General features: G+C 31.4%; 1 protein-coding gene across 8 annotated transcripts in view; it reads left to right on the top strand.

Annotated features, from left to right (window-relative positions):
• The window catches only part of Pde1c (Phosphodiesterase 1c), a 442898-nt gene that overhangs the window by 406805 nt on the left and 10236 nt on the right, over nt 1-25857 (top strand). For 5 of the 8 annotated variants that reach the window (XM_064220714.1, XM_026632893.2, XM_064220715.1 and 2 more), the window contains 6 exons: nt 3637-3790; nt 13583-13696; nt 18148-18258; nt 19155-19199; nt 20931-21180; nt 24472-24588. In XM_064220714.1, coding sequence (XP_064076784.1) covers nt 3637-3790; nt 13583-13696; nt 18148-18258; nt 19155-19199; nt 20931-21180; nt 24472-24588 — 791 coding nt within the window. The remainder of the gene's footprint in view (nt 1-3636; nt 3791-13582; nt 13697-18147; nt 18259-19154; nt 19200-20930; nt 21181-24471; nt 24589-25857) is intronic. The other 3 variants (XM_026632919.2, XM_026632909.2, XM_026632928.2) reach the window with 3 other exon arrangements.

Raw genomic sequence — 25857 nt, 5'->3', positions numbered from 1 at the left:
CTAGAGATGAAAATCTGAAGCAAAAAAAAGATCTAAATATTCGTGTCTTATGTCAAATTACTTTTTTGTCCCATTTGCTGTCGAAACACTTGGCCCTTGGAGTAATGGTGCAAAAATCTTAATCAAAAGTATAACACCTCGCCTTATTGCCGCCACTGGTGGCAGGAGGGCTGGTTCGTTTTTAGCCCAGAGGATCGGAATTGCGATTCAACGGGGAAATGCTGCTAGCATCCTTGCCACCATTCCACGCGGTCAAGATTTATACAGTAACTATTTTTAATTCATATTTGTATATATATTTAAGCACTTAATCTATTCTCATAATAAAGTGAAAAAAATATATATATTACTTATTATATGTTTTTGTAATGTATTTATAATTAATGCCATTGTCTTGAAATCCATGTTTTCTTTTAATAGTTCATTCTGCCCTAAGTTCTGTTATAAAATGTGTATGTGCCTAACTTGTCTATCATTGGCATAGACCTGTGTTACAGATCACCAAGTCCTCACTCCACGAACAATTCTCATACACTTGAGTTTTCTTTTACTTAATTTGCGTTATAATTTATCTTGTCCTTGGTGTGTAATTGCATTGCAAGGAAACCTGTATTTCGGCAGCGTGGGGAAATAAATTCTAATATTTTCTTTTTCAAAATAGATGAGCTTTTTGACCAGTTATGGTTTATTTAAACGACTAGTTTTTAACTCATTAATTTTTTTTAATCCTGGAAAAGTTATATATTATTTTTTCAAAAATATTTCGAATTAAGAACACAAAAAAGTTCAGTAAACTCATATCGATTAGATATTCCCATATTTCCTTTTACCTTTAACTGACTGACTTAAAAGAAATATAAACAAAGAAGGATAACACCAATCTTCAAAAATGTAAACATAAAACTCAGCAAATAAAATCCTTAAGCGCATGCAATATAAAAGAAATAAGAAATGTTCGAAAAGTGTGAATCGTATTGAAAAAACTAAAAGCTCTCAATATTCACGATGCCGAAGTGCTGTCGGAGCTAGAAATTGACTGAAAGTTTAATTGAGCCACTCGTTTTGTGAGATTTCTCGTCGCAAAACTTATCTCGTTTAGTGTAAAATTCAATGTAAGGTAGACAGTTCCATGACGATGGAGCATCAGTACACTACGGGAGAATAATGGTCATAAAAAACAAACTATTGATTAGTACAGTCGGCATGATTTTTCCCCATTTTTTTTTCAATAATAATCGTCATATTTCAGTCAATTTACGCAAAGCCTTAAACCTTCCTTATGAATCGCTTTGCCCGTTGTTAAAAACCGTATTGAAAACCGTTCGGTAGTTTTTGAGTGTGGCATTAAGATACACAGACAAACGCAGCTGGGGTTTTTTGTTTTATAATATGTAGTGATTAAATTTACGTACATTCTATACGTATCTTCAATAATATTATTGTATTTTCATCTTTTTTTGTTATATGTATAATGTTTCGTTACTCAAGCAAATAAATATGTTTGTCCCTAATCTTTGAATTTTATTTTGACGCATCACGTCATATTTATTTTACTAGAAGAAAACTTTGGCAGACCTTCACTACCGGCCTGTCTGTGGAAATGGTTTTGCTGATGGGTTGGTTTTCCGCCATTATACGGATTTTTTTTCCAATAAGATAAGCCGTATTCTACTTCGATAGCGTAAGCGACTTGCTTATGAGGCTCTGACCCCGAAGTCCTAAATTCCAACCTCATGTTGCGCCCACATATTGATAGTTTTTTTCTTTCAAGAAGTCTTAAGATATATTTTTATTCATTTGGCAGTGCTTTATTATTCCTTTGCCTCAAAAAAAAAAACAAATTAACCTATTAATATTTTAACATGCAATCACAATCCTATCCTACAGAATCAAACTTATGAAATAACTTGATATATAATAACTTGAAACTATACTCATTGATAACATGTTTGCCAAAATTAATAATGAAATTACATCTAACATATCAAACACGACGAAAAAATATTTAGAAATACGTGAAATTAAAATAAACTAAAAATTAACATACTGTACCGATATTGCTCTGACATTTAATAGGATTCTACGGAATATTCGTAAGCACGTTGACTAATTAAATCGGCGATAATTAACTGGAAACGCTAATGGTAGCATTTTTAATCCCTGTTCGTGAAAATACTTAATAATTTACATCAGCTATAAGTTTTTTTAGTGGTTGTTTTTTTTTCAATTTATTGTATTGTGTTAAAGACCATTATGGTTGTAGAATGTATTTCGTTTATTTATTATGACGACGCCAAAAACAATCAATAAACTTTTATTTTTTTAAATCGTGTTCATAAAGTTGTGTATAGAACCAAACTTACAATAATTAGTAACTCTCTTATTAAATACGAAATATGAAAACAGGCTAATTGAAACGGTATGCAAAGATATCCAGTTTGATTATGATAAAATTAATAATTCGTCTATGCCTTAAAATTTTTGGTTATTTGTTTTACCTGTCAAACCTGCTCCTCTGTTCTATCATTTGCGTAAAAATTTAATAAATATGAAATAGTACATAATATGTTAAAATTAATCTTTTGATATATTTTTCTTGTATAAATTAATTATTATATTGCAATTAAGATTTTAATTTTATTTTTGGGAGCTTATTAGCTGTTCATTTACAATTAAAAACCTATAATTTTGATTTTATTTTCTAAGAGATGCGATTGTTATCATAAGGATTTACAAATCAAACTTTCCTAAGTTTAATCGGAGATATTGACTATAACATATTATAAGACCATTTTTAGTCTATAATATCTCTGCATAAATATTTGTTCGAATAACATTATCTACTGAAAATTGTATAAGTTGTTCAAACCAAGGTCATTAACCTTTGCCTGACGTTTTAAAAGAGCTACATCTGTCTTTACTACAAGCTAACTAAAATCCTGATTATTTACAAGTTCTTAAATTACTTTAACAATAACATTAATTTCAATCATTGTAATTTTGTAAAAGGTAAACATATTTCAAATTTGCATATTTTTAATTTCAAAATGGATATTATGTCTAGACGCATTTTGATTTTTAAAACGTGTACGTGTTGTGTAATATTACCCTATTAATAATGCATGGCATGCTACCTGTGTGATACAGTTAATAAATTATTACTGAAATATTTATTTTTGCATGAAAATAAAACGAGAGTCTCGCTTGAAACGAGTTTACATTTTACAAGGGAAATAAAAATATAAAAACGAATAGAGCGTTCAACGTCTACCGTGAAATAACGTTGAAAAGGAAAACTGTGTTCAGACACAGTGAACTATTTTAATTAACTTTAACGCTTGTATTCGATATGGAATTAAAGAATTCATTTCGCTGTTTCGTTCGAATAAAAACACTCGTGTTGATTGCTCTTTGAATTTTTAACTAAACGTAAACACGTTTCAATGTGCCACGTGTTTGTTGTTATATAATATCCCTTCGTGATGTTCATTAATACGTAGAGTAATATTATAAATAATTTAAAAGAAATTAATGTAAAATATTCAAAATGAGAAGAACGAGAAATACATCATATTAATGTGAATGTAACGGTGTGTGTGAGTGTGTGTTTAATATTTTATTATAATTTGTTCACAGAACAAGGCGCCCTCACAATAGTCCGTCGTTCGTCTAGCCGCGGTAAGACGGAGAGCTCTCCGCCGACCGACGAACAGCTAGACCAACTCGATCTAGACACAGAGCACTTGCCCGCTGTCGATACGCCCGATGCATGCGACAAAGCCGCACTTAGGTAATTGATTATTCATTTTACACAAACATGTATAACTTAAAATCTATCTTATATATAAATGTCCTCGCAATTTATTTATATATCAATATATCACCAGTTGTTTCTTAATAATATTCACTCTATACAACTATAATAAATGCGTTAATATCTTACGGCGAATTATTTAATAAAACGAATTATTTATAATACAGACGGGCTTTGTGCAAGCCCGTCTTGATAGGTACCACCCACATACCAGATATTCTACCACCAAATACCAATAGTTAGTATTATTGTGTACCGGTTGGAAGAGTGACTGAGCCAATTAACCTTCAGGCACAAGGGACATGATATCTTAGTTCCGTATGGTGGTGGCGCATTGCCAATGTAAGGAATGATTAATACTTCTCAGTGTCGTCGTCTAATGGCAGTGACCATTTACCATCAAGTGGTACGATTGCTCGCCCGTGAACCTGTATAAAAAAAACATGCATTTATTGTTGATATTTGCGGTGAGGTTTTTATCATAATACCCACAACATACAATAGGTATAAAAAAATTAAAAGATACATTAAAATGCGTGCCGATTATTATTAGTATAACTAACTACTCGACCCGACTTCACACCCGCACAATAAAGGTCTTTATACAACTTTTAGAACTAAGAACAAACATAAAAATAAAGATTCTTGTTTTTTTTTGTCTTTGAAAGTTGACATTCCCAGCTCCTCTCTATTATTATAATATGCATGTATTTTTCATAAAAAAACCTTCCTCTTGAATCACTCTGTTTATTGTTGAAAACCGCATTAAAATCCACTCCGTAGTTTGGAAGATCTCAGCATACAGACGGCGGGAAGCGATTATATTTTATAATATATAGAAGTATGAAGCGTTATAGAAACCCTTGTCTGTCGAAGGGGTATTTTTAATTCCACTTAAAACAAATTCACAACTAAAAACAACTTATTTAATAATCAATATAATATGTAAAAAAACATTTAAATCGATGCCAGAAAAAGTTCTAGGCATAATAATACTAGTATATAGGTTAAAAGAAGAATCTATAACATAATTTCAACCAATAGGTTTTCAACCTCTAGGCTATAGCCTGCAGGCTATCCACTGCGTAAGTTTCAAATCCTCAGTAATGGAAGAGCTTTAGCATCCCCACAGCTTTATCCAGTCGTTATATATAACATAGAATACATAAAGGCTATAGTTTATCACTATACCAAATCAAATCAAATTCCTTTATCGAATAGAATCAATGAAAGCGGATTTTTTTTGACAATCTGAGATTGATTAAATATATTCTCATTTTGAACGCTTTCTGTTATCCTGTTTTAATCGCCCCACAGAAGAGTTACTAAACCTATGAAGTGGAGTTACACGAGTAAAAAGTTTGTGTTTGTTTCTTATACCAATGTTAAGCGTAACACATTTTATCACAAAATATTTAATATTTTTCCATACATACATAACATTTACAGAATATATATTGAGAATCATATTCAGCACGAATTCAAAGCTCGGAATGATTTGCTGATATTAAAAAATACATGATTATAATGTATATACTACTTTTAACTCAATTCCAATCTTATTTTAATGAAAAATATAGATAAAAAAGAGCTATATCCTTATTGTACTAAATGCTAACTAAAGCAATCGTTTCTTTAAAAAAAAAAACCTTGATCTTTTTTTATTAAGTAAAATAAGTCAATACTGGACAAAATGTTTTGAAAATAAAGTTCAAAATTCGCAATTACTGGCCTCATAAACTTTGGACTGAGGACCACATCACCTAAAGACCACAAAGTAATTTTATAACGCAGTTAAAAACACGATTTAAAGTAAGTTTATTAGTCACTTATTAGGTAAATAAATAAAAGTGTATTTGTATTTTGTTAAAAGTCAACAAACAAGAATATTTCAAGGATTAACAATGTTATAATCGAATACAAACCAAATATCGTTGGGAAGTTTAAAAAGCGACGTAATATTCACAACCGCAACGAGTTCGCTTCGAAAACATTAAAAACGTAAGGGTTATCGTCCACAAAAGAGATAGCACGATAAGCGATATATAAATAAATTGTATTAATAGTCTCTGAACATTTCATTGCTGGATCAAGGGCGGTTCTCTCTTTGAGAAGAAAAGTTTGGATTTTGTTTGAAAGTGGTTTTTCTCACGATATTTTGCTTCACCGCATAAACATAAATTAAGCATAATATTGCGATAATAATTAAAGCGAAAGAACGCAATTGATAATCTCATATAATACAAATTAATAAAAGATAAATTATTAATTATTAAAAGAAAACTTGCAGTGGAAACAAAATAAAATTTTATTTATCAATGAGAAATATTCATTGCAAATATTGGTCCATATGGTAAGTATTGAATAAAGATTTTCAATCTAACCATTATCAAATATAAATTAAATTGGATTACATCGGGGCAAAAGTTAAGAAAATTTTACTAATCTCTTTATAAACACAACAAGCAGTAAGTCAGGATATATATGTGTATGGAAAAATAAAAATAGCGAATAAAACATAATTAAATCAAACCTTTAAGCTCGATTCTGTATATGCAAATATTACCTCGTTTAGTATCTCGCGGAATTCAAATTAAACTTATACTCTATTTTCGTTTCTGTAAATCCATTTGGACGTAAAAGCGTGAATTTCCATCTTTGATTTCATGAGATACGTAAGTTCAAGTTGTCACAATCAAGCGAGCAGAAAACTGACGAAGATGTTTAAATAGAATTTAGTAGATAAACAATAAATAGAAGTGTGACTCTGCTCTCGTGTTGATGCGTGAAATCAACGAATACGTTTCGAACGATCAAACGATTTTATTTTTATTTTTCGGAAACTATGTCTAATGATTATGTCGGCCTGACTGATTTCCGCCACGGTGGCTAATCTCAAGGGAAGCCAACTACACAGGGCATGTTATAGGGCACAAGTGTGTGTGTAAATACAGATGAATTCTCTATTCCGTCACTCTCACCTACGGGAGACATCTGCCACGTAATTGTTCACACTGCCAACTTTCAGACCTCGGGCTGTTACTGAGAATTTTCGGCAAAAAAACTCGATAACTTTTTATGGGGCGATTTTGGGGTTTGAATCTAAAAACCAAAGGATCTGCAGCCTTATATATAGCCACTCGACCGATGAAGCAGTTAAATCTCATTTAAGGTGAGAATAAATCAAATCAAAATGTATTTTATTAATGTAGGCTCATAAAAGCACTTTGGAATCGTCATGTTACAGTGTTAAATGTAAATCTACCACCGGTTCAGATAATAGATTCTAACCAGAAGAACCGGCAAGAAACTCAGTAGTTAAGCCATAATGATACCATTATTTAGGTACAGGACTTTTAGTTAAATTATTCAAGTGCCGTTCTAAAAACGTTTCATCGACATTTCTGAAGTGGACACTTTCAGTTTGTGTCTGGTGTGAATTTCAAAGTATATAATTCTATGTATATCATTCCATACATATTCGAGCTGAACTTGCTAAACATTTGAAATTACTAATTAAAATTATAATAAACGAATGAAATATGGTTCATTTTAGGAGATAATTTAAAACTATGATTTATGCTCTTTTATTCAAACTCAATCAAATACACAGTAAACTTAAATGAAGTGACCTGTTACTACTCTTAAATATTCACGTTTCATGTTCAAATTGGACATGAAGCTCCTACTGATTCGGAATGTGGATTTTACTAAGAACCGACCATAAACACAGAAGACAATATATTTATCGAAATAAATACATTATCAATCAGTAAATACAGGTGAGATTATTAACTATAAATAAGCAAGTGGATCACTTCTATATCGAATAAAAAAATTGACTTTGAATCAAAAAATATATTATGCATTAATTTTTAGTCAAAAAATTACTTAAACACCCGCCTTTTTCACAAGGAATAATTCATATAAAAAGTATATTTATTTAATACATATTTTTTAATTCATCAAATATCCCGTGAAATGATATTATACGTGTATGTCTAGATTAGAAATCAACGAAAACTCTTTTTTGCGTTTATATAGTATTATGAAGTAAGATTTATTTACTGTATTTTTTTTATTATGAATAAAAATTTTATTGTAAATGGAATGAAATTGAATTTCAACACAGAGTTAATAAGTAAATTAAGTTATATACCTTATACAAAATTTAATTATAATAGTATATCGGTCAGATTAATTCATATACTTTACTATATGTATTATCTTATGTATTTATGTTATTCGTAGCCTTCTAATAAGCCTCTAATAATCCTCTTCTAAGCCGTAAGTAATCATTGTTTATATCAATGATAGTTTGGCTACTAACGGGCTTTAATTATGCTCAATATAAAATAAGCAAAACACAATTAATTTTCTGCCTCATAGTGTGAAAATGTAGCGCTATAAAGCGCTGGACGATAAGTCTAAGGAAAAAGGATATTTTCATTCAATTATCATCCCGACAGTCAATTATTCCACTTGATTAAGTCACTAGAAATCTGAACAAATTAGATTGAGAACCGATGAGTGATCGGGTCACGGTCAATTAGAAACTAATCTCAATTTCAATGAGACGATCATATTTCAGAATGTTCTAATCTATACTTAATATTATAAATGCGAAAGTAACTCTGTCTGTCTGTCTGTTTGTTTCACGGCTAAGCCACTGAACCGATTTTGATGAAATTTGGTACGTAAACTCCAAGGACGAACGTAGGCAAAATTTTAATTCACCATTTTTTGCATACAAATCTTCACCCCTTAAACCAGGATGGTTTTGAGGATGAAGATTTGCATGTAAGTTATTCCGTTTTTAAATGTAGAAATAGGTAATAAATTACGGTGCGGTCAAAAGTTGGTATTATAGTAAATAATATTCATAAAACGTTCTTTGCATAAAATCTAAACTTATAAATATTTTTTACTTTAAAAAAGCAAAATATGCTTCTTAAGATATGCTTAATAATATCGTTATTATGTTCTGTATTTTTTTATGTCACGGTTGACAAACGAGCAAGCACACCTGATGGTCTATGGAGATCTGCAATAAAATTAAAAAATAAAACCAAAATATTAATAATAATTTACACTGCGCTGACCGAATGATGATAATAATATAAAGACATATCAAAATACTTACAACAAATAAACCTAATGATGGTCACCGAAAGAATTTACAGTTCAAGAAAAACAATAAATAAATACTTTGTAAAATAAATAAAGCATAGAGTTTCTTTAAGAAAATAAATATATTTTTCTTACTTCGAACATTGCCAGGGCCGGATTTAGGGCTCTAGAGGCACAGAGGTCACAAAAAGTACAGGCCCATCGTTATTATATAAATCAATAGAACCATTTATGTGTTTCTTAATTTTAATATGGAATAAATTAAATTCTTGTGAAAACCATAACAATACTTGTATTTTACTATTTTAACATACATATATATTATGTAAAAGTTTTCCAGAATTCTCTGTTGTGTAGGCCATGTGGCTATATCCCAACCCTAGCCTTAATCCGGCCCTGTCGTAGACAGCATGGTATTTGCCCTTGCAAGAATGTTTGAAATTTGTTATTTTTATTCGTTTAAGAAACACAATCCTTGATAATCGTCTATGAATACAAGTATGCTGTTATTTTGAAACAATTATTAGTTTAATATGTAATAGTTATTGCTTAAATTGTTTTAATGATAACTCATAAACAGGTCATAAACAGAACTGTTTAAATTGTGTTCACTTCAAACCGTCTTTTAACTTATTCCCCGTGAATTAAAATGTTGTGTTTTAAGATAATGTTTTTATAAAACTTCATTGATAGAACAAAGGATTTTAATACTCAACATGAATTTTTATTTTATCCCGTGATTTAGTTGAATAAATCGAATGAATGAAAAATATTCTCAGAGTACAACATACGAGCGATAGAAAATATGTGTAAGTTCCAATATGACCTTATATTACAAAAAGGAACAGGATATTTGCACTTTTCAATTGTTAATAGATAAGCTAAATTTAAAGTGGTACTTTAATCTCCTCTGAAACGTGCAGCATCTTAGTATAAGTATGTATATTGATTGAGTACTTTATTTGAATTAGGAATTACATTTATAACTATTGATGTTAAAGTTTGTATGCCGTTTTTTCAGGCAGCAACTAATCCGCGTATATCATGAACTCGAAATTATAAATTCTGTTGGATTAACGGAATATCGCATCATAGATTATACGTAGTTCCATTGAGAATAATCGCTAAATATTTAGAGTGAAGGTTGTACCCACGCAGGTGGGTTCAAGTTTATTTTTTACCCTGAAAAACTTCTAAGGAATGAAGCCATGCTAAGACTAATCAAATAAAACCAGTTCAATCTGACGTCACAAAAGAATGTGAAAAAACTGTCATCAATTGTGTTTCTTCACCGTTATAATCGCTTCCACATCAAAGAGTGTCAACGTTACAGATCAAACGTTTGCGCTAGGAATCGCTTCACGGTCCAGTTGAGCTGTTGCCTCTGTTATAATATTTTATATTCGCATTTTTATAACACTATATTCCTAAAAATGCCTTTATTGGATTATATACACAAAAATGGAGAAGCAAGATAAATCTGAACAATATTAGCATCTGAGTAATACGTATATAGACTTTGTATTAGATTATAAACAGACTTGATTTTGATATTACTGTTCTAAGAGAGACTTAATTTTTTTTGGAATAAAAATCATTATTCCAAGATAGCCGAGACAGCTCAGTGAACAAGTATAAGGTTGACGATAGATCACAATTTCGGGCAACCTCCACTTAGAATTCGCGGTTAATATTTCTTTATAATTCATCTAGTGCTAAGGGTGAAGAACGCCATCTTTTGGAAATCTACACATAAGGGTGACCCTCTACCACCACATGTGTACCAACTTAAAGCGAATAAGCGTGGTGGAAACATTAGTGGCTCTTGCGTAGCAGAGGAACTGCTTGTGGAACCCATCACCAAGCTGAGTTACGTCCATGTTACAAAATATTTTTAAGGATCTACGAACTGTCATTATTGTAGTTTATAACGAGAGATTTATTTTAGTCTGTAACGAGTAACATCGGGAGACCCGAAGTTAATCTTAAAACAGCAAGCCTTGCATTGTCTTACCATTATTTATTTATTGTAAGAATTACTTTATATCCTATTTTATTAACTCCAATACCATTCGTACTCAAAAATACAAACTCGATCTATATAAATATAATAATTGTATATAAGTAATAAACACATCTCATAGCGTGTACGTTCCTGAAAAGTATAATTCAAACGAGCATTGAAATCACCCTTGGGGCAACTTTTCCAAACTTCAATGCGAAGTGCCGAAAACTTTCGTTGAAGCAAAAGTTAAAAGGAAACGACTTTCTTTAAGGCAAAATTAGATTTTTGGCCTGACATTCAATAATATAACAGCTAAACACATTATTAAGTTGTTAGTCGTGTCTTGATCCAACTCAGGTCAGATCAGTCAGACAGACACTAGATTGTAGGGCTTTCTGCAAGTCCATCTGGTCTACCCACTCCTTACTTAATCTACCACTAAATAGCTCTACTTAGTATTATTGTATTCGGGATTGAAGGATAAATAAGTTAGTGTAATTACAGCTTAAGAGGATAATCGATGGCGCATTGGCCATGTAAGGCAAGGTTGATATTTCTTAAAGATCCAATGTCTATGGGCGTTGGTGACAAATTACCAACAAACTCATTTGAAAGTCCGGCTACCTATTAGAATAAAAAAGTCAATAGGTTTCCATAAAAAAAAAAACCATATAACCGTTTTCAGGTCTAAATTTAAGTAGGTTCCGTTCAATCGGTTATTCGTGATGAGGAAACAAACAGACAAACGGAGTTACTTCTTTTAGAACTTGGTTATAAATAACAATAACATTTGCTGGTAATCTTCGTTCACTAACAAATGTTTATTAAGTTCTTCAAAGACCGGAGATAGAACATACGTACGAGAGTAAGCCTACTTATTTAATATTCATAATTACTTATACAAAAGCGAACAGACTTAAGTGTTAAAGCAATATTAAATTCAATTAAGAAAACAGAACCTTATTTCTCTTATAGAGATAACCCTATTGGAGCTCTCTCTTATTTGGTAACGATCATTACGAATTATAGAACTGTTTAATTTCAAGATGGCAGCTCGTTTATCATAAAAACGGTATTATTTTAAGATTTCGTAGCTCATTATTCTTAACTTAATCTACTGTTATTATTATATGCTCGTATAGTACTCGTAAATTCGATAGAGAGTCCACATGGAATCGTGGTTAAAACACATGTATTTTAACTGAAGATTGCGGGTTCAAACTAGGTTCATCTATACTTATAAAATCGTCTATTCAGACTGAATATCATCGCACAGCCAAAACTGATTATGAAAATCTCAAATTTGTAACGAGTTCATTCATAACGGAATCCGCTAAGAAAGGATTTTTTGGTAATTTTAACATTAGGGGTTAATGGACTAAGAATAAATAATAAATGAGTTTCAATTACTTTAAAACTGAATCAATAATATAAAATGCGTCACTAAAAAAAAATATTTAGAATATATAAAAGTTGTATGTAGACATGAACGATTACAAGCAGTAGATAAATATTAAGATAGATCATTTTTAAATGAATTGGAAAGCTCACACGCAAATGGACACTGAGGCGCTGATGATAAGTGGTCACATCACGTCACCTCTGCAAAAATAATAATCTACTCAATACATCTCAACTGCTTCGCAAACCATAAAGTGATTTGTCAGAAATATCAAATTTAACTGACTACACCTGGGATTTAAACATGACCCTTGGGGATTAGCACTAGTTTGTCACGATGACAAACAGACTAATGAATAAGTTATAATTTACATTCGAACGTTTAAATTGTTATAATACAATGATGATGCTAAGAGAGAGAACCGGGCAGATTGAAGTGGTTTTCTCTACAATTAGCAATGTCAAGACAATTGAATACGCTGTATATTATTAATACGTTGCCAACTGTGAGATCACTGTTGTTGCGTTTCAAATTGAACGTTTAATTAACAAGACAATGCAATTACAGGCACAAGACATACCATTGTTACTTTAGATTATCTGCCGTTTACGTGTCGTCAGCTCGAGCACTTAGAGACTTAGCAAACTAACAAACTAATTAAGATTAGTAATAATTAAGGTAATAGCTGAGACGGCCCAGTAAATACGATACATAAAACAATCGCTGCCGAGTTCTTACTTGATTTGAGTTTATTACGTGCTCGGCGGAGAAAAATAACGTGACAAAACCCGTATGTGTCTGATAGTATTCTCAAATACAGTCAACACGTCCTGGAGCAGCGATGCGGAATATGCTAGATATTTTCTCCTTAAGTGAACGTCTTCGCCATTGTGCGATATATATTCTTAACACATTGTTGAAACGAAGTTCTTTTACGCGACTTACAGTATTAAGTCTCGTAAAAGAACTTCGTTCACTCTACTGAGTGAACTGTCAGAAAGGAAAAGTCGTTACTTAGCGTCATAAGTTATATATATCCGTCCCTTTCCCTTTCTCTCTATCTCTTTCTATCATTGACGGTTTTATAATATAACATTATTTTAATTTATTTTTAATCGTCAATTCATTATTGTATCTGATATTTAACATATAGCAAAAGCAACTTCGTTCCAAACTGATGTTTCACGACACTTCCCGTTTTTAATGTTTTTTTTTTTTTATTTATTTACAGATTACGCTACCTCCTTAGACAATTAAACAGAGGTGAAATACCAGCTGAGACACTACAAAAGAACCTCCAATATGCCGCAAAAGTCCTCGAAGCCGTCTACATAGATGAAACCAAGTATGTATTTAAACTTGTTTATATAGTTTTATATAATGTACAAAAGACTAATTCATCAAAAAACTACGCTCTGCAAAGTTGTGAAGTTGATCGATGAGGAAACTTTGATCGTATTAATCAAATTTCAGAAATAACAACAATGTTATCACCTCTAACTGTAAGGTTGCGACGTATTCGCGACTGTCGCCAACATTAAATCGACTATCATAAATATTGCCTTTTTAAGAAATGAGTAATTAAATATTTTACCCGCGTCAAAAGTCTTCTTAAATAGAAATCGAAAGACGTTTGACATTTTCAAATAAATCTACAACCTTTGTACCTGATTTTTTTTTTTTCTAATTTCACTGATAAAAATATTATATTATACCACAAGTAGGATAATTTAGGATTGAGATTTAAGAATTCGTTAATTTTAGAGTTTCATTTATTCAATAAATGCTTTGTAAAGCGTAGAATTAACTGCAACATATACGTTTATTCGTTTTCTGAAAACAATTTCTTAGGTCACGCGCTCGACCGAGGTGACACGAGTAGAACTGCGACGAGATCAAGACAAATCGTCAATTACATATTTATTAACACTAGTAATATAAATTTACACTGGAATTAAGAACCGTATTCGCGTAAATGTTGCAGTTGTGTATTAATTGAGTGAAATTTCATAGTTACTGTGTTTCAGATGAGCAGATCGAAAGTGTGGGGATTCACGAACCATTAGTAATTCATGTTCATCGATTTATTTCTCACGAGCTCTTTTGTAAAAGCAATTGCTTCTTATTTCACATTCTTTATCTTTCTGTTGTATTGATGTTGAAGCATTTTTCTGAAATAATGAAATTCACACGAGAATTGAACGGATATTTGATGTTTACTCTATATTATTTCGATGGATCAAAGGTCTTTGATATGAGGTTTCGGTGACGATATACCGGGCAAAGAGTTTATTTATCTGAAGGTTATTTGATTCCCTTTTTAATCTATATTTTAATACAATTTTACTATTCAATTTTTATTACGGATTCGTGTTAAACTAAAGACACAATCGTTAAAAACAAAATCGGACAAACCGTTACATTTAAAAAAATAAAGGTAACAGCTATTGAAATTTCCTTTTCCTTTATTATCCGATTAAACGATAAATCCGCTATAAGAAAGGAAAAATATTAAAGAAATAGCTCGTCTGAACAATGAGAATCTTTTGTACGTACACAAAAGATGTAATTAACCACTAACATTAAACAAGAACTGTGCTTCAATGGAACTAAGTTAATTTGTTATAACAATGTGACTGACGTATCTAGACCCCTGTCGTGAGCACGATCGTTTCAAGTAACACTGTTTGTATTGAGGCTTCATAGAAAGGCCTTTTTCGTCACTCATATTTCTTAACGTGAATTTTAAATGTCATGTAACAATTTTAACTTTAGTAGGTCTTGGTCAGGTACGTCCAAGTCTGAAGTCAGATTATATTATAGTGAATGTACATTCAAACAAAGACACGCCATTTGTTAAGGCGATCTGAGTCAACTGGAGCGTGATCAGGCGCAGCATTTTATCTTATATAGCTTTCGAGGTTTGTGAGTATAAGAACGATCGATTCCCTAATTCGATTTGGCTGCTACTGAGAACTTCTTTGCAGAAAATACCAAATAAAAATATATAGACCAGACTTCGAATCCAGAGTTTCTTACAGTCAATACAAGAAATATGCCATGAAAATAAACAGACCATGTCTTGTACCGTCAATGTTAATGTGCTGCTAGCCGTGAGATACATATTTGTACCATTGAAAAGTCATCCTCCCTAATTTATAGCGCATCCTCCGGCTCACACTAATCCTATCGCCAATAAATGATTACATACTAAAAAATACAATATCAGAAGTAAAAGTAGAATAAGATGTAAAACAGTCAAGCCTACGCAATATAATTAGAATGGGGACCGTTCGTTAATAAGACGAATGCGAAATCAGGTTAATTAACAGGAAAGTGCTTTAAGGACCACCCAGCGCGACGAAACGACCGGGTCTGCAATTTTTTTAATTTCCATGAACATTTATTTCAATTAAAAATATAATCAGGAAGCTGTCGAGTAATTACTTGATAGTATGTAATATAATATTATCGTCCGCAGATGCTGGCACTGAAATGATGCTCAGGCTATTCCATCTACCGGCAGTGCGCCAAACGTGGTTTCTAAGATAGACCTTGTGTTCGTAATTACATTAGCTCATAAATTCCTTAACCAATATACAGCAAAACAGTGTACCCCTTTTTTACACGACTGCACAAAAATGGACTGTAATAATTTTGGGGTTCATGTATTGTGAGTTTCTTTGTCCCACGATGACTTTAAGGTATCGTTAGAGTCCTTGCATCATCGGAAGAGACACAGGGATGTTTTTTCAAATTTATTAAATATCAATTTATTGGTTTCTGAGGTGCATGCCGGAATTCAACCCGTTTGCGTTCCATCAATTTCCGTTGCGTGAGCTGCATATACGGTTAAAGTTTCGCAAATATAATGTAAGACAGAATCTGTAATATAGCCGAGCGAGTTTATTATCTTATTGAAATTATTGACACAGAATAATCAGTAGAATGAAATCCATAAATGATAAATTAAAATATCGAAATATTCGTTTAAATTGAATCAACACAAAACCAAAACAGCCGATTCAACAATGTCTAATCTGAAGATTCGCCGATGAATTTCAATATTTACCTCAACTGTCGGATTTCTAAAATCAATACTTATTGTTGAAGCGCGCTGATGTTCAGTGAGCTTGAAGCTGAAGAGATAATATTTAATTACACCGAAATGCGACCATTTTGATAAAGTAATCTTCTTTCGGAGAATTATTATGTGAAGGTGTTTAAGCCGCGCCACACCTTTTAATCAATTTCAAAAAATATAAAATAAAGAACATTATTAAGAATACTTATCTGCATATTGTAATAAATATAAAGCGCGACTCGGCTACGAATTTATTAATAAAAACAGTATTGTGAAATAAATATATTTATTTTATAACATTTATTTATTTATTAGTATATAAATGAGAAATATAAATCAATCATTTACCCAACATTTGTGATGAATTTATTATATTTATATCATAACATAGTTAAATGAAATATTTTTTACCTTTATCACAAACAGTATTTAGTTTTCCAATCAAAAGTCTACTCACTGCAAGTTGCAAAGTATGCAAATTGGATTCATATGCAAATACATTCACTCGGTTCCCATATTATTATAAAAGTCCAGATAAAAATTTGCAAACAATATCAGTAGTAGGTAGGTAGTAGTTGGCGAGCATAACTCATATGATTTTTTAATATAGCAGTATATTAGTGAAAATGTTGTCCTATGATTTTTTTTGACAACTTCCGTGGTCGAGTAGTGTGTACACCGGTTTTTATGGGTACGCCACCCCGAGGTCCCGGGTTCGATTCCCAGCCGAGTCGATGTAGAAAAAGTTCATTAGTTTTCCATCCATAACACAATTGCTTTAGCTACTTACATTGGGATCCGAGTAATGTATGTGATGTTGTCCAATATTTATTTATTATTACTATTTATTTATAATTTCTTATCTCATTAAAGTTTTACGTTCGTTTTTTTTTTATATTGAATTACTTACATGACATTTACTTAATGGGTTAACATTTGTGACAGATGTTTATTTTTTTAACATTTCCAAGATTCAACGAAGTCACCGACGCAATTTTTATCTCAGTAAATAAAATGATTCCATTAGTAGTGCTAGTAAATTTTATAGAAAATGGCAAGTTCACAGTCTGTGCGTTAAAAGTTTTATTTAATTTCAAAGGAAAACTTTTACTCTGTAAAGTTTTGTAGCGTTGACTTTAACTTTGCAATATTGACCTAGGACTGAGCTCAAATAAAACGCAGAACAGTAGAATGACAATAACATGGATTCTAATTTATTAATAATTTGATAAGTAACTTGGTTTCGTATCCCACTGGCCTCATACTTCAAAGTTATTCTTATGAAAGAGCCCGTATAAAAACTCATCAACCTGGAGAATCAAGCCATATAAAAATGTCGCGTTTCGCCATCTGTTCTATTTTTATTGAAAATTAAAAACCTTATAAGTCACATAGAAACCATAAGATCTTCTCATTATAATTCACTTCGTACAAATTCGTGAATAAAATATCCAAAGTATCATCTATATTGAGTATCTATATTGAGTCACAGTAAATATATCAAAGACTTTTGGGAAATCTATTGAAATGCTCCGTCATTGAATACCAGTGTAAGGGATTTACTTCCCGTCTTTTACATTTATTTCATCTCATCGTTTGATTTTATTTGTCAACGGCGATTAGGGTACTTCAAAGTCAAGTGATCCTGTGACATAGTCTAATGGTTGTGGGCAGCGGGCGCACACCGCCGCCAGTGATGATTTGTAATACAGGGATAGGAGAGGTCCAGAGCAGCCGCGTATGCAGCCGGCGACACTTCACATGAGGCGCCTACGCACACCATGCTGGGCGAGGTGTTCTGTAGAGAAACCGAACGAAGCAAAGTTAATACCGTTACACCAACGCCGGCAATGGCCAAGTAGTCGCGCCTCCCTTCTGTCCACTCTGTGCGATTAGGTCTTTCTGTTCTGTTGATGCTTCAGTAAAGAAATCTTTCAGTTTCCTGTCCACCTGTTAGTTTAGACCACCTGTTGTAATACACCATTTTGGAAGTCGTATCTAAGATGTCCAAATTGGTGAATAGTATCCATTTATGTTCTAAATTAACTCATTTGGAGAATGAGGAAGATTCAAACATGAATGTGCTGGTTTCGGTTATGCTTCACTTATTCTTATGTAGAGGTCAATCAACCTTACTTTAGATTAGAATGGAACTTAGTACCCTGTACCGTCCCGGATCCATTGTGAATATTTTCATTTCCAATACTTCACGATCAAGTTTTGTTGTTTTATAAGCATGAAGAATGGTTACTCCTTACAAGCTTACGTTCGTTTCGTTCGATACTTCACGGTTTATCATACACAAGATTGAAATTTGTCATCTGTTTACGCCAATTTTTATTTCTTTCTGCAATTATTATTTTAGGAAAAAAATACAGCTTTTTTAAAAAAACGTGCTTTAAACATTTTTTATCGTGTGTTCTATTTTTGAAATATAATATATGTGTAAATTATTATTATTATATTTATATGTTAATTTCAAAATACCTTTGATAAATGTATTATTTTGTTTGTCCCGTACAATCGAACTTTACTGTTTACGGAATAACGTTATTTTATTTGATAAATAAAATGTCTAATGAAATTAAAATAAATGCGTTTATTAAATAAAATAAAGTAACGTTGACTTTATTGGTGTCAAACTTAAGACTCTAAATGTTAGTTAAACCCAAATCCTCTAATCCCTGATTTTGGACAATGACGTGGTGTTTTATTTTAGACCGGCTGTGGCGCGACAGCAATCGGCGCCGACCCTGGTGTTTAGGTGTGTCGATGTTACCACGTAGTTTTGACAATATTACCACTTGAATCGCTACTTTTTTAACATCATATTATTTATTAATGCACCATAAGTGCACCGCTAAATACACTTCCTATTAATCTGAAGATTTAGCTTCATTTTATTTTTATAAAATTTCATCATTACCGTCACTTTATTTTTCATCACTAGTTTCTTATTTTAGAATTAATCAAAATTATTCATTTAAAATTACGTATTCAAGATTAGCTTCACAATTGATAACCTGTTCAAGTGGTAATACATATGCCCTTGTACTTACTTACCCATGATTTTCCCTAACAGAGACCGCTTTGTGTGGTTTGTATGTTGTATCGACGTTGCTTTCCATTGCATTTAATCAATAATAAAATCATTATTAATTGGATACATTTGATGTTTAAATGGGCTTATTATTCAGCTTTATTTCATTGTTCGCTTTCATTTTATAATTTACGCTACACGGAGTCAGTAATGATCTGGAAAACGCGGTCATGTTACCTAAATATTTTAATATTATATTATTATTTGTTGTGTTCAACGTGCGTGTCTATAAGTAAAATGTTTATAGTCAAAACATGTTTAATATATCGCTAGCTTTGAATGTCGACACAATAATTCGAACAACATTTCGCTTGTAGCGATGCTTCGAGTATTTGAATGCAAACAGAAATTCATGTCAAATATCAAGTAAAATCCATGTACATTTGCCGGCTACAATCTTCATAATGCATTCTTCCGATTTGTAATAAAGCAATAAAATATACGGAACGTAATTGTTTCTTTACTGTTGTATAAACGCACTTGCTCGGTTTTCTTCTTTGAAATTTCGCTATTCAATTTATTCTCATTGTAAAAATTTAGTGTTATTATTCCTTAAGTTTATATTGATTAAATAAAATAAAGTATGTTCTTCAACAATGGAAAGCAATGTAATTCTTTGACTGTGAGCACGTTGCATGACCACATATGAATCTTTAGAAACTCCAACGCATGATGTAAATTTCTCAAGCCACTCTTATTTCGCCTTGATCTCGACTAAATATGAAAAATTTATTATTTCGAACGAAGAAATACAATGGCAGTTATTGTTATTGACGTCAACGAAAAGTTCTTCGAAGACTGAAGAAATAAATCCTTAAGTGAAGTTTTATTTCAAGTAGATCAAACAGTATTCTTTTCAGGTCCTTAGAAATTACTTTATTTCATATTGTACAAACATATTCACTAATGAAATTTAGCTCATAGTTTACATAGATAGATATAGATATAAATAGATATTTAAGTTTTATTAGACTAGTTTAATATTTACCAAAAACTTTTTGACCCCTGAAAAACTCGTCAGACTCAAAAACGAGCTCAATGTAACAATTTTCTAATTGGTTTTCTGAAATAAATAATGCAAATTTATACGAAGGTTTTCGCTATATCTCCTAAGCTCGGGAAAATACTCAACGAGATTTTCAATATATAAATGAATAATTTATTCAAAAGAGACGAGACGACACTCAAAACATTTCAAAGACATTTTTTTCATTGTTTTAACAAACGAATTAAAGCTAAAGGTACAGTTATAATTACAAATATACATAATAATGTCGCTCTTTTCAGTAATAGGCTTTGCTGCTTATTGTGCATCGAAATTAAAAATAAATGTTTGTCAGGACGCTCTAATGAAATAAGTTAAATGCTTCGTCTAATCAATACCATTATGCACAGGAGACTGGCAGATGAAGATGACGAATTATCAGAAGTACAACCAGACGCTGTGCCTCCTGAAGTGCGGGAATGGCTCGCATCAACGTTCACAAGACAATTGGCGACGGCGAAGCGAAAGTCAGATGAGAAGCCAAAGTTCAGATCAGTGGCGCACGCAATCCGCGCTGGCATATTCGTCGACAGAATCTACAGGAGGGTTACGAATACAGCACTCATGCAATTTCCTCAAGATGTTGTCAGAGTGCTCAAAGTAAGTCTACCACTACATTTTAGCCATTATAAAATTTAATAAATACATTCAAACTTTGATTCCTTTGCTATTCTAAAATTAAAAATTTTAAAAAATATATGGTAAATAAAAGAAAATTATATTCACATCCCAATTCCAATCGAAGCCTTTAAAATATAGGTAAGCTATATTTATTTCCAATAGTTTTGATCAATATCGTCACCGGGGTATCATAAGCTGTCCGCCGGTTGTTAAGTCTGAACAAACTCAAATACGGATATGCCGGTCGATAAAATATAAAGGAGCGCTATGGGAAATTTGGCACGTTTCGGCCATGTCCAATTAGGGATGCTAGATAGAGAGCACACTTATAGTGGTCGAGTCCAATTAGTATGGAATCAATAAGATGAAAAGTTACTATCATATAGTAACAAATCGTTCATTCGGTTACAGTTCAGTTCAGTTTATCCTGTTTACTGGAAGAAAATAATTTATACCTATAACGGAAATACAATTAATTGGTATATACTACTGGTACGACATCTTTGATTCTTCTCTCTACAATTTACCGCTTTTTTATTCTTACATATACTAAATATATAATAAATATCTATTATTATTAATGTTTCAACGTTGCAAGTGAAATATTTCAGACGTAAACACAGTTTCAGTTCGCTATATGAAAAGTAGCCTTTTTTGACAAATTAAGGCATTATTGAGATAAGTTGAATTATAATATTAAAACTGAACTCAATAAAAACCTAAATACTGTAAGGATGAAAACAACATACCAACAGTACGTTACAGTTTGCGGAGAGCACAAACAAATTTATTAATTTTTGAAGTCCGATTGCTAATATATAATTCGATTCGAAATCGAATATATAAGTTCTTTTGGAGCTGTTTCTATTTCACGACGATATTTTGTTAATTCATATTTTTTTGTTTTCAATTTTTTTTAAATACGCCTTTTTGATACATTGGCACATAAATCATTTAATTCTGGCAAAGATAGCACTGGCAATACAGGTTTATTTAAGATTACGTCAAAAGTGAGATTAGTCTTGAAGACCAAACGTGTATCAACTGTTTTTTTTATTCAAGTATAATTAAAAACACTATAAGCGTTTCTGTCCCAATAGCATAAAAATATCATAAGCTGATTTTATTTGATCCTTTAATTCAACCCTTGCGTCCCTTAGTTATCATTATTGCAATATTTAATATCGCATAACAGCATCTTCCACCTCTGAGAGTTGAATTCAATATCAGAGTTGAATTCTATGTTACGTTCTGGTCTTGTAACAGTTCCATTGTCCTCCATTGCTTTACTATTTACAAGAGCGTTATATAATAACACAACAGTAATAAATCTTCATAAAGCTATCAAATATTCAGAAGGCAAGAAGCAAGCTAAGAATTCAATTAAGTTGTTACAAACTAACAAGATTTACTTCGTACCCTCACATTAGTCTTCATTGTAAGTCACGACAGTTCTCTTGAAATAAAAATACAGAGCAACCACCATTTTTGCGGGAAGGTGACCCCTTGTATATCTCAAATAGTCGATTTTTATATAATATTTATTTACATAAGAATTATTAAGATTAAGTTTAATATATTAAATATAGTTACTGTACAAAATCTTGGCCGCTTGGAATGGTGGCAAGAATGCTAGCAGCATTTCCCCGTTGAATCGCAATTCCGATCCTCTGGCCAAAAAACGAACCAGGCCTCCTGTCTCCAGTGGAGGCAATAAGGCGAGATATTATACTTTCAATGAAGCTTTTTGCATTACTACTCCAAGGTCCACGTGTTTCAACAGAAAATGAAACAAAAAAAGAATTTTGAATAAGACCCTAATATAATTTCATAATCACAACCGATTAAAATATAATTAAAAAACTGTTGGTTTCTTCTATTAAATAATGTTATCGTCTATTTTTAAAATTTAAATATATTTAAAGAATTGCAATCGACATTCACTTCATTACAATTATTTTATTCATGTCTGATCATGATCCATGATCTGGTGACTAGCTAATAAGGCGGCAGGGCTTTGATCCTGGGTCCAAATATTGAATATCGATGTCTCGAATAACCAATCCAAGGGGGATTACAAGAGAGAAAACATGGTGCATTGGTTGAAATTCGGTCAGAAGAACTTTACATCATAATTTTTGAACAAATTAAATTTAACGACGACATAAGAAAAAAAGAGTAATCTTCTATTTATTTCTTATATAAAATGCTTATTAAAAAATAAAAGTGTTTCTTTGAAAATTGCCTCGTTTGCAACAAAGCTTACGTTTCTACGACTCCCAATTATATTTAGCAGCAATTAGCTAAACAAACATTCTACTGTATTTTTCTCCATATTATATGAGATATAAAATAGCTCATCCATTACAAGTTTAATATTACTACAAAACGCTTTCCAGACTAACGATGTTGTAGTTACATAGAATCGCCCTGGGACCAAAAGCAATTAGAATAAGCAAAGCGTTTTACTTCGCATTCGTCCATTTGAATCCCATAACAATAGAACGAGAAATTTCTATGATTATAACCTTGTTAACAAACTTGGTGTATTCCTTTAAAGTTATCGCTGATTTAAGGTTATTTTATGAATTGAATGTTTTCGTATAAATACATTTTAAAGGTTCAGGATTAATTTAATAAAGCATTTTTTTTTAATTATAATGTTTGGACGAGATTTTTGAAAGTGTTGTCGTATTTTTAATGACGGTATGCACCGTTTCTAAATATATTCCAAAGAAAGGCATCTAGATAAAGTTTTGAACTAGAAAATAACTAAAACAAATGGACCAACTTTATTATATAAGTGTGCGTGTACATAGTTACCTAAACTGTTGGACACTATTTTTTTTGACGTGTTCGGAACTTTCTAGATCTATCTAGACACACAAATAATCAAAGATCGGTATGTACCGATACATACATATGTATGTGTACACAACATTATTATTTAACGAATTATATCTATTTTACTTTTACTTTCAGTCCTAATAACAAATTTACCGAAACTCAAAATGTATTTTTTTAACGAATCCAAATCCATATTCAATTAATCCATGTTGCCTATTTACCTCCAGTTCAGTCCTAAGTTTTATTTGGTAGAAAATACGAGTACTTATTTATAAAATTATTACATAAAAAAATCTGTGTCATTATAAAATTGTATTAATAAATATATTCTATTTAAAAATATTATTAGTAATTGAAGTTACAGTATACAGTTATGTATTTTTAATCTGTATTTTTTTAATCAAATTCGAAATTTTGTTACAGACATTAGACGAGTGGTCATTCGACGTTTTCGCCTTACACGATGCTTCCGCCGGTCAGCCTGTCAAATACTTAGGATATGAACTCTTGAACAGATATGGAATGATACATAAGTTTAAGGTAAATATATATTTTATATTATCACTATTAAACTCAAATAAAAATAGTAAATATAATTTCTGTTTGGTGCTTTGTGCAAGCCTAGCTGGTACCACCCACTCATACCGCCACACAGAAATACTAAGTATTGTTGTGTTCCTGTTCGAAGGGTGAGTGAGCCAGTGTGACTACTATAAGGCACACAGTATCTGTACGAAATGGTAAAAATATCTTACGACGTCTATGAGCTGTGCTGTCCACCTACCGATCTTATAAAAAATGTTTAAAATGTTTTTGTATATTTAGTATTCGGCTTTTTACGAACCCTCTAATAAAACTTATTTTTTATTCAGTCTATTTTATATAACATTTTAAAACTATAAATAAGAATAGTCTATTTCCGTTACTACAATTTCTTTGCCTTTTTAAATGAATATTTTGTCTAACTGTCTAACTGTTCAATCAATACTTTAATTAGACAATTTCTCAGAAATTTAAACTTCCCAAACCTATTACGTTAATCTAATATTCTGCGAAATAAAAATTATTTTTTTAACTTTTTATGTTTCCTAAAAACTGATTAAATTCAATATTAAAACAAAGTATATTAGAGTACATGTTTTTGTTTAATGAATTTGTATTCTATATTTTAGTGTTTATAAATAAACATTATTTTATATAAAGTCTTTCAATGGAATTGGAAAAAAAATTCGAAATTAACGCTACATTTCGAACCATAATAAATATGATTATTTATTTATAAAAATTTAAATAAATCTTTGAATTGACAAAAATGCCAATAGATTTTTTTCTTATTATTAGAATTAAATCTGGATGAACTTGTAAGATCGAATGCTACTAAAAAATAGAATGACATTTGTCTTGATAAGTGTAAAACTTTATTGGTTATATGTGTTGAAATTATATATAAATATCTACATACATTAGTACATTGTCTGTATGTGTCTTCGGATATAATATTACTAAGTAAAAATACTTGAATTATCTATTGTTTAATTAAACCCTAATCGAGCGATTGACCAAGATAACTGAACTGGAATTAATTAACGTGATTGTCTTGTACGTAATTGATTAGTGGAAATGTATTGACGATGCTTCGACGTAATTCAGGCTTTAGGTAATAAACTCACGAGTTAATACCGAACACGGTGTATTAATATTCAATAATTAATTTCTAAACAAAGCAAGCAACGCATACAGACAGCTTTGTGCCGAATTGAAATAACCCCAGCCGCTAAATTATGTAATAGATGAATCGCTGGCATGAAG

Source organism: Vanessa tameamea, chromosome 4, assembly GCF_037043105.1.
Source record: "Vanessa tameamea isolate UH-Manoa-2023 chromosome 4, ilVanTame1 primary haplotype, whole genome shotgun sequence".
NCBI lineage: Eukaryota > Metazoa > Arthropoda > Insecta > Lepidoptera > Nymphalidae > Vanessa > Vanessa tameamea.
Note: the sequence above shows the minus strand (reverse complement) of the source record. Positions and strands in the feature narration are given on the sequence as shown.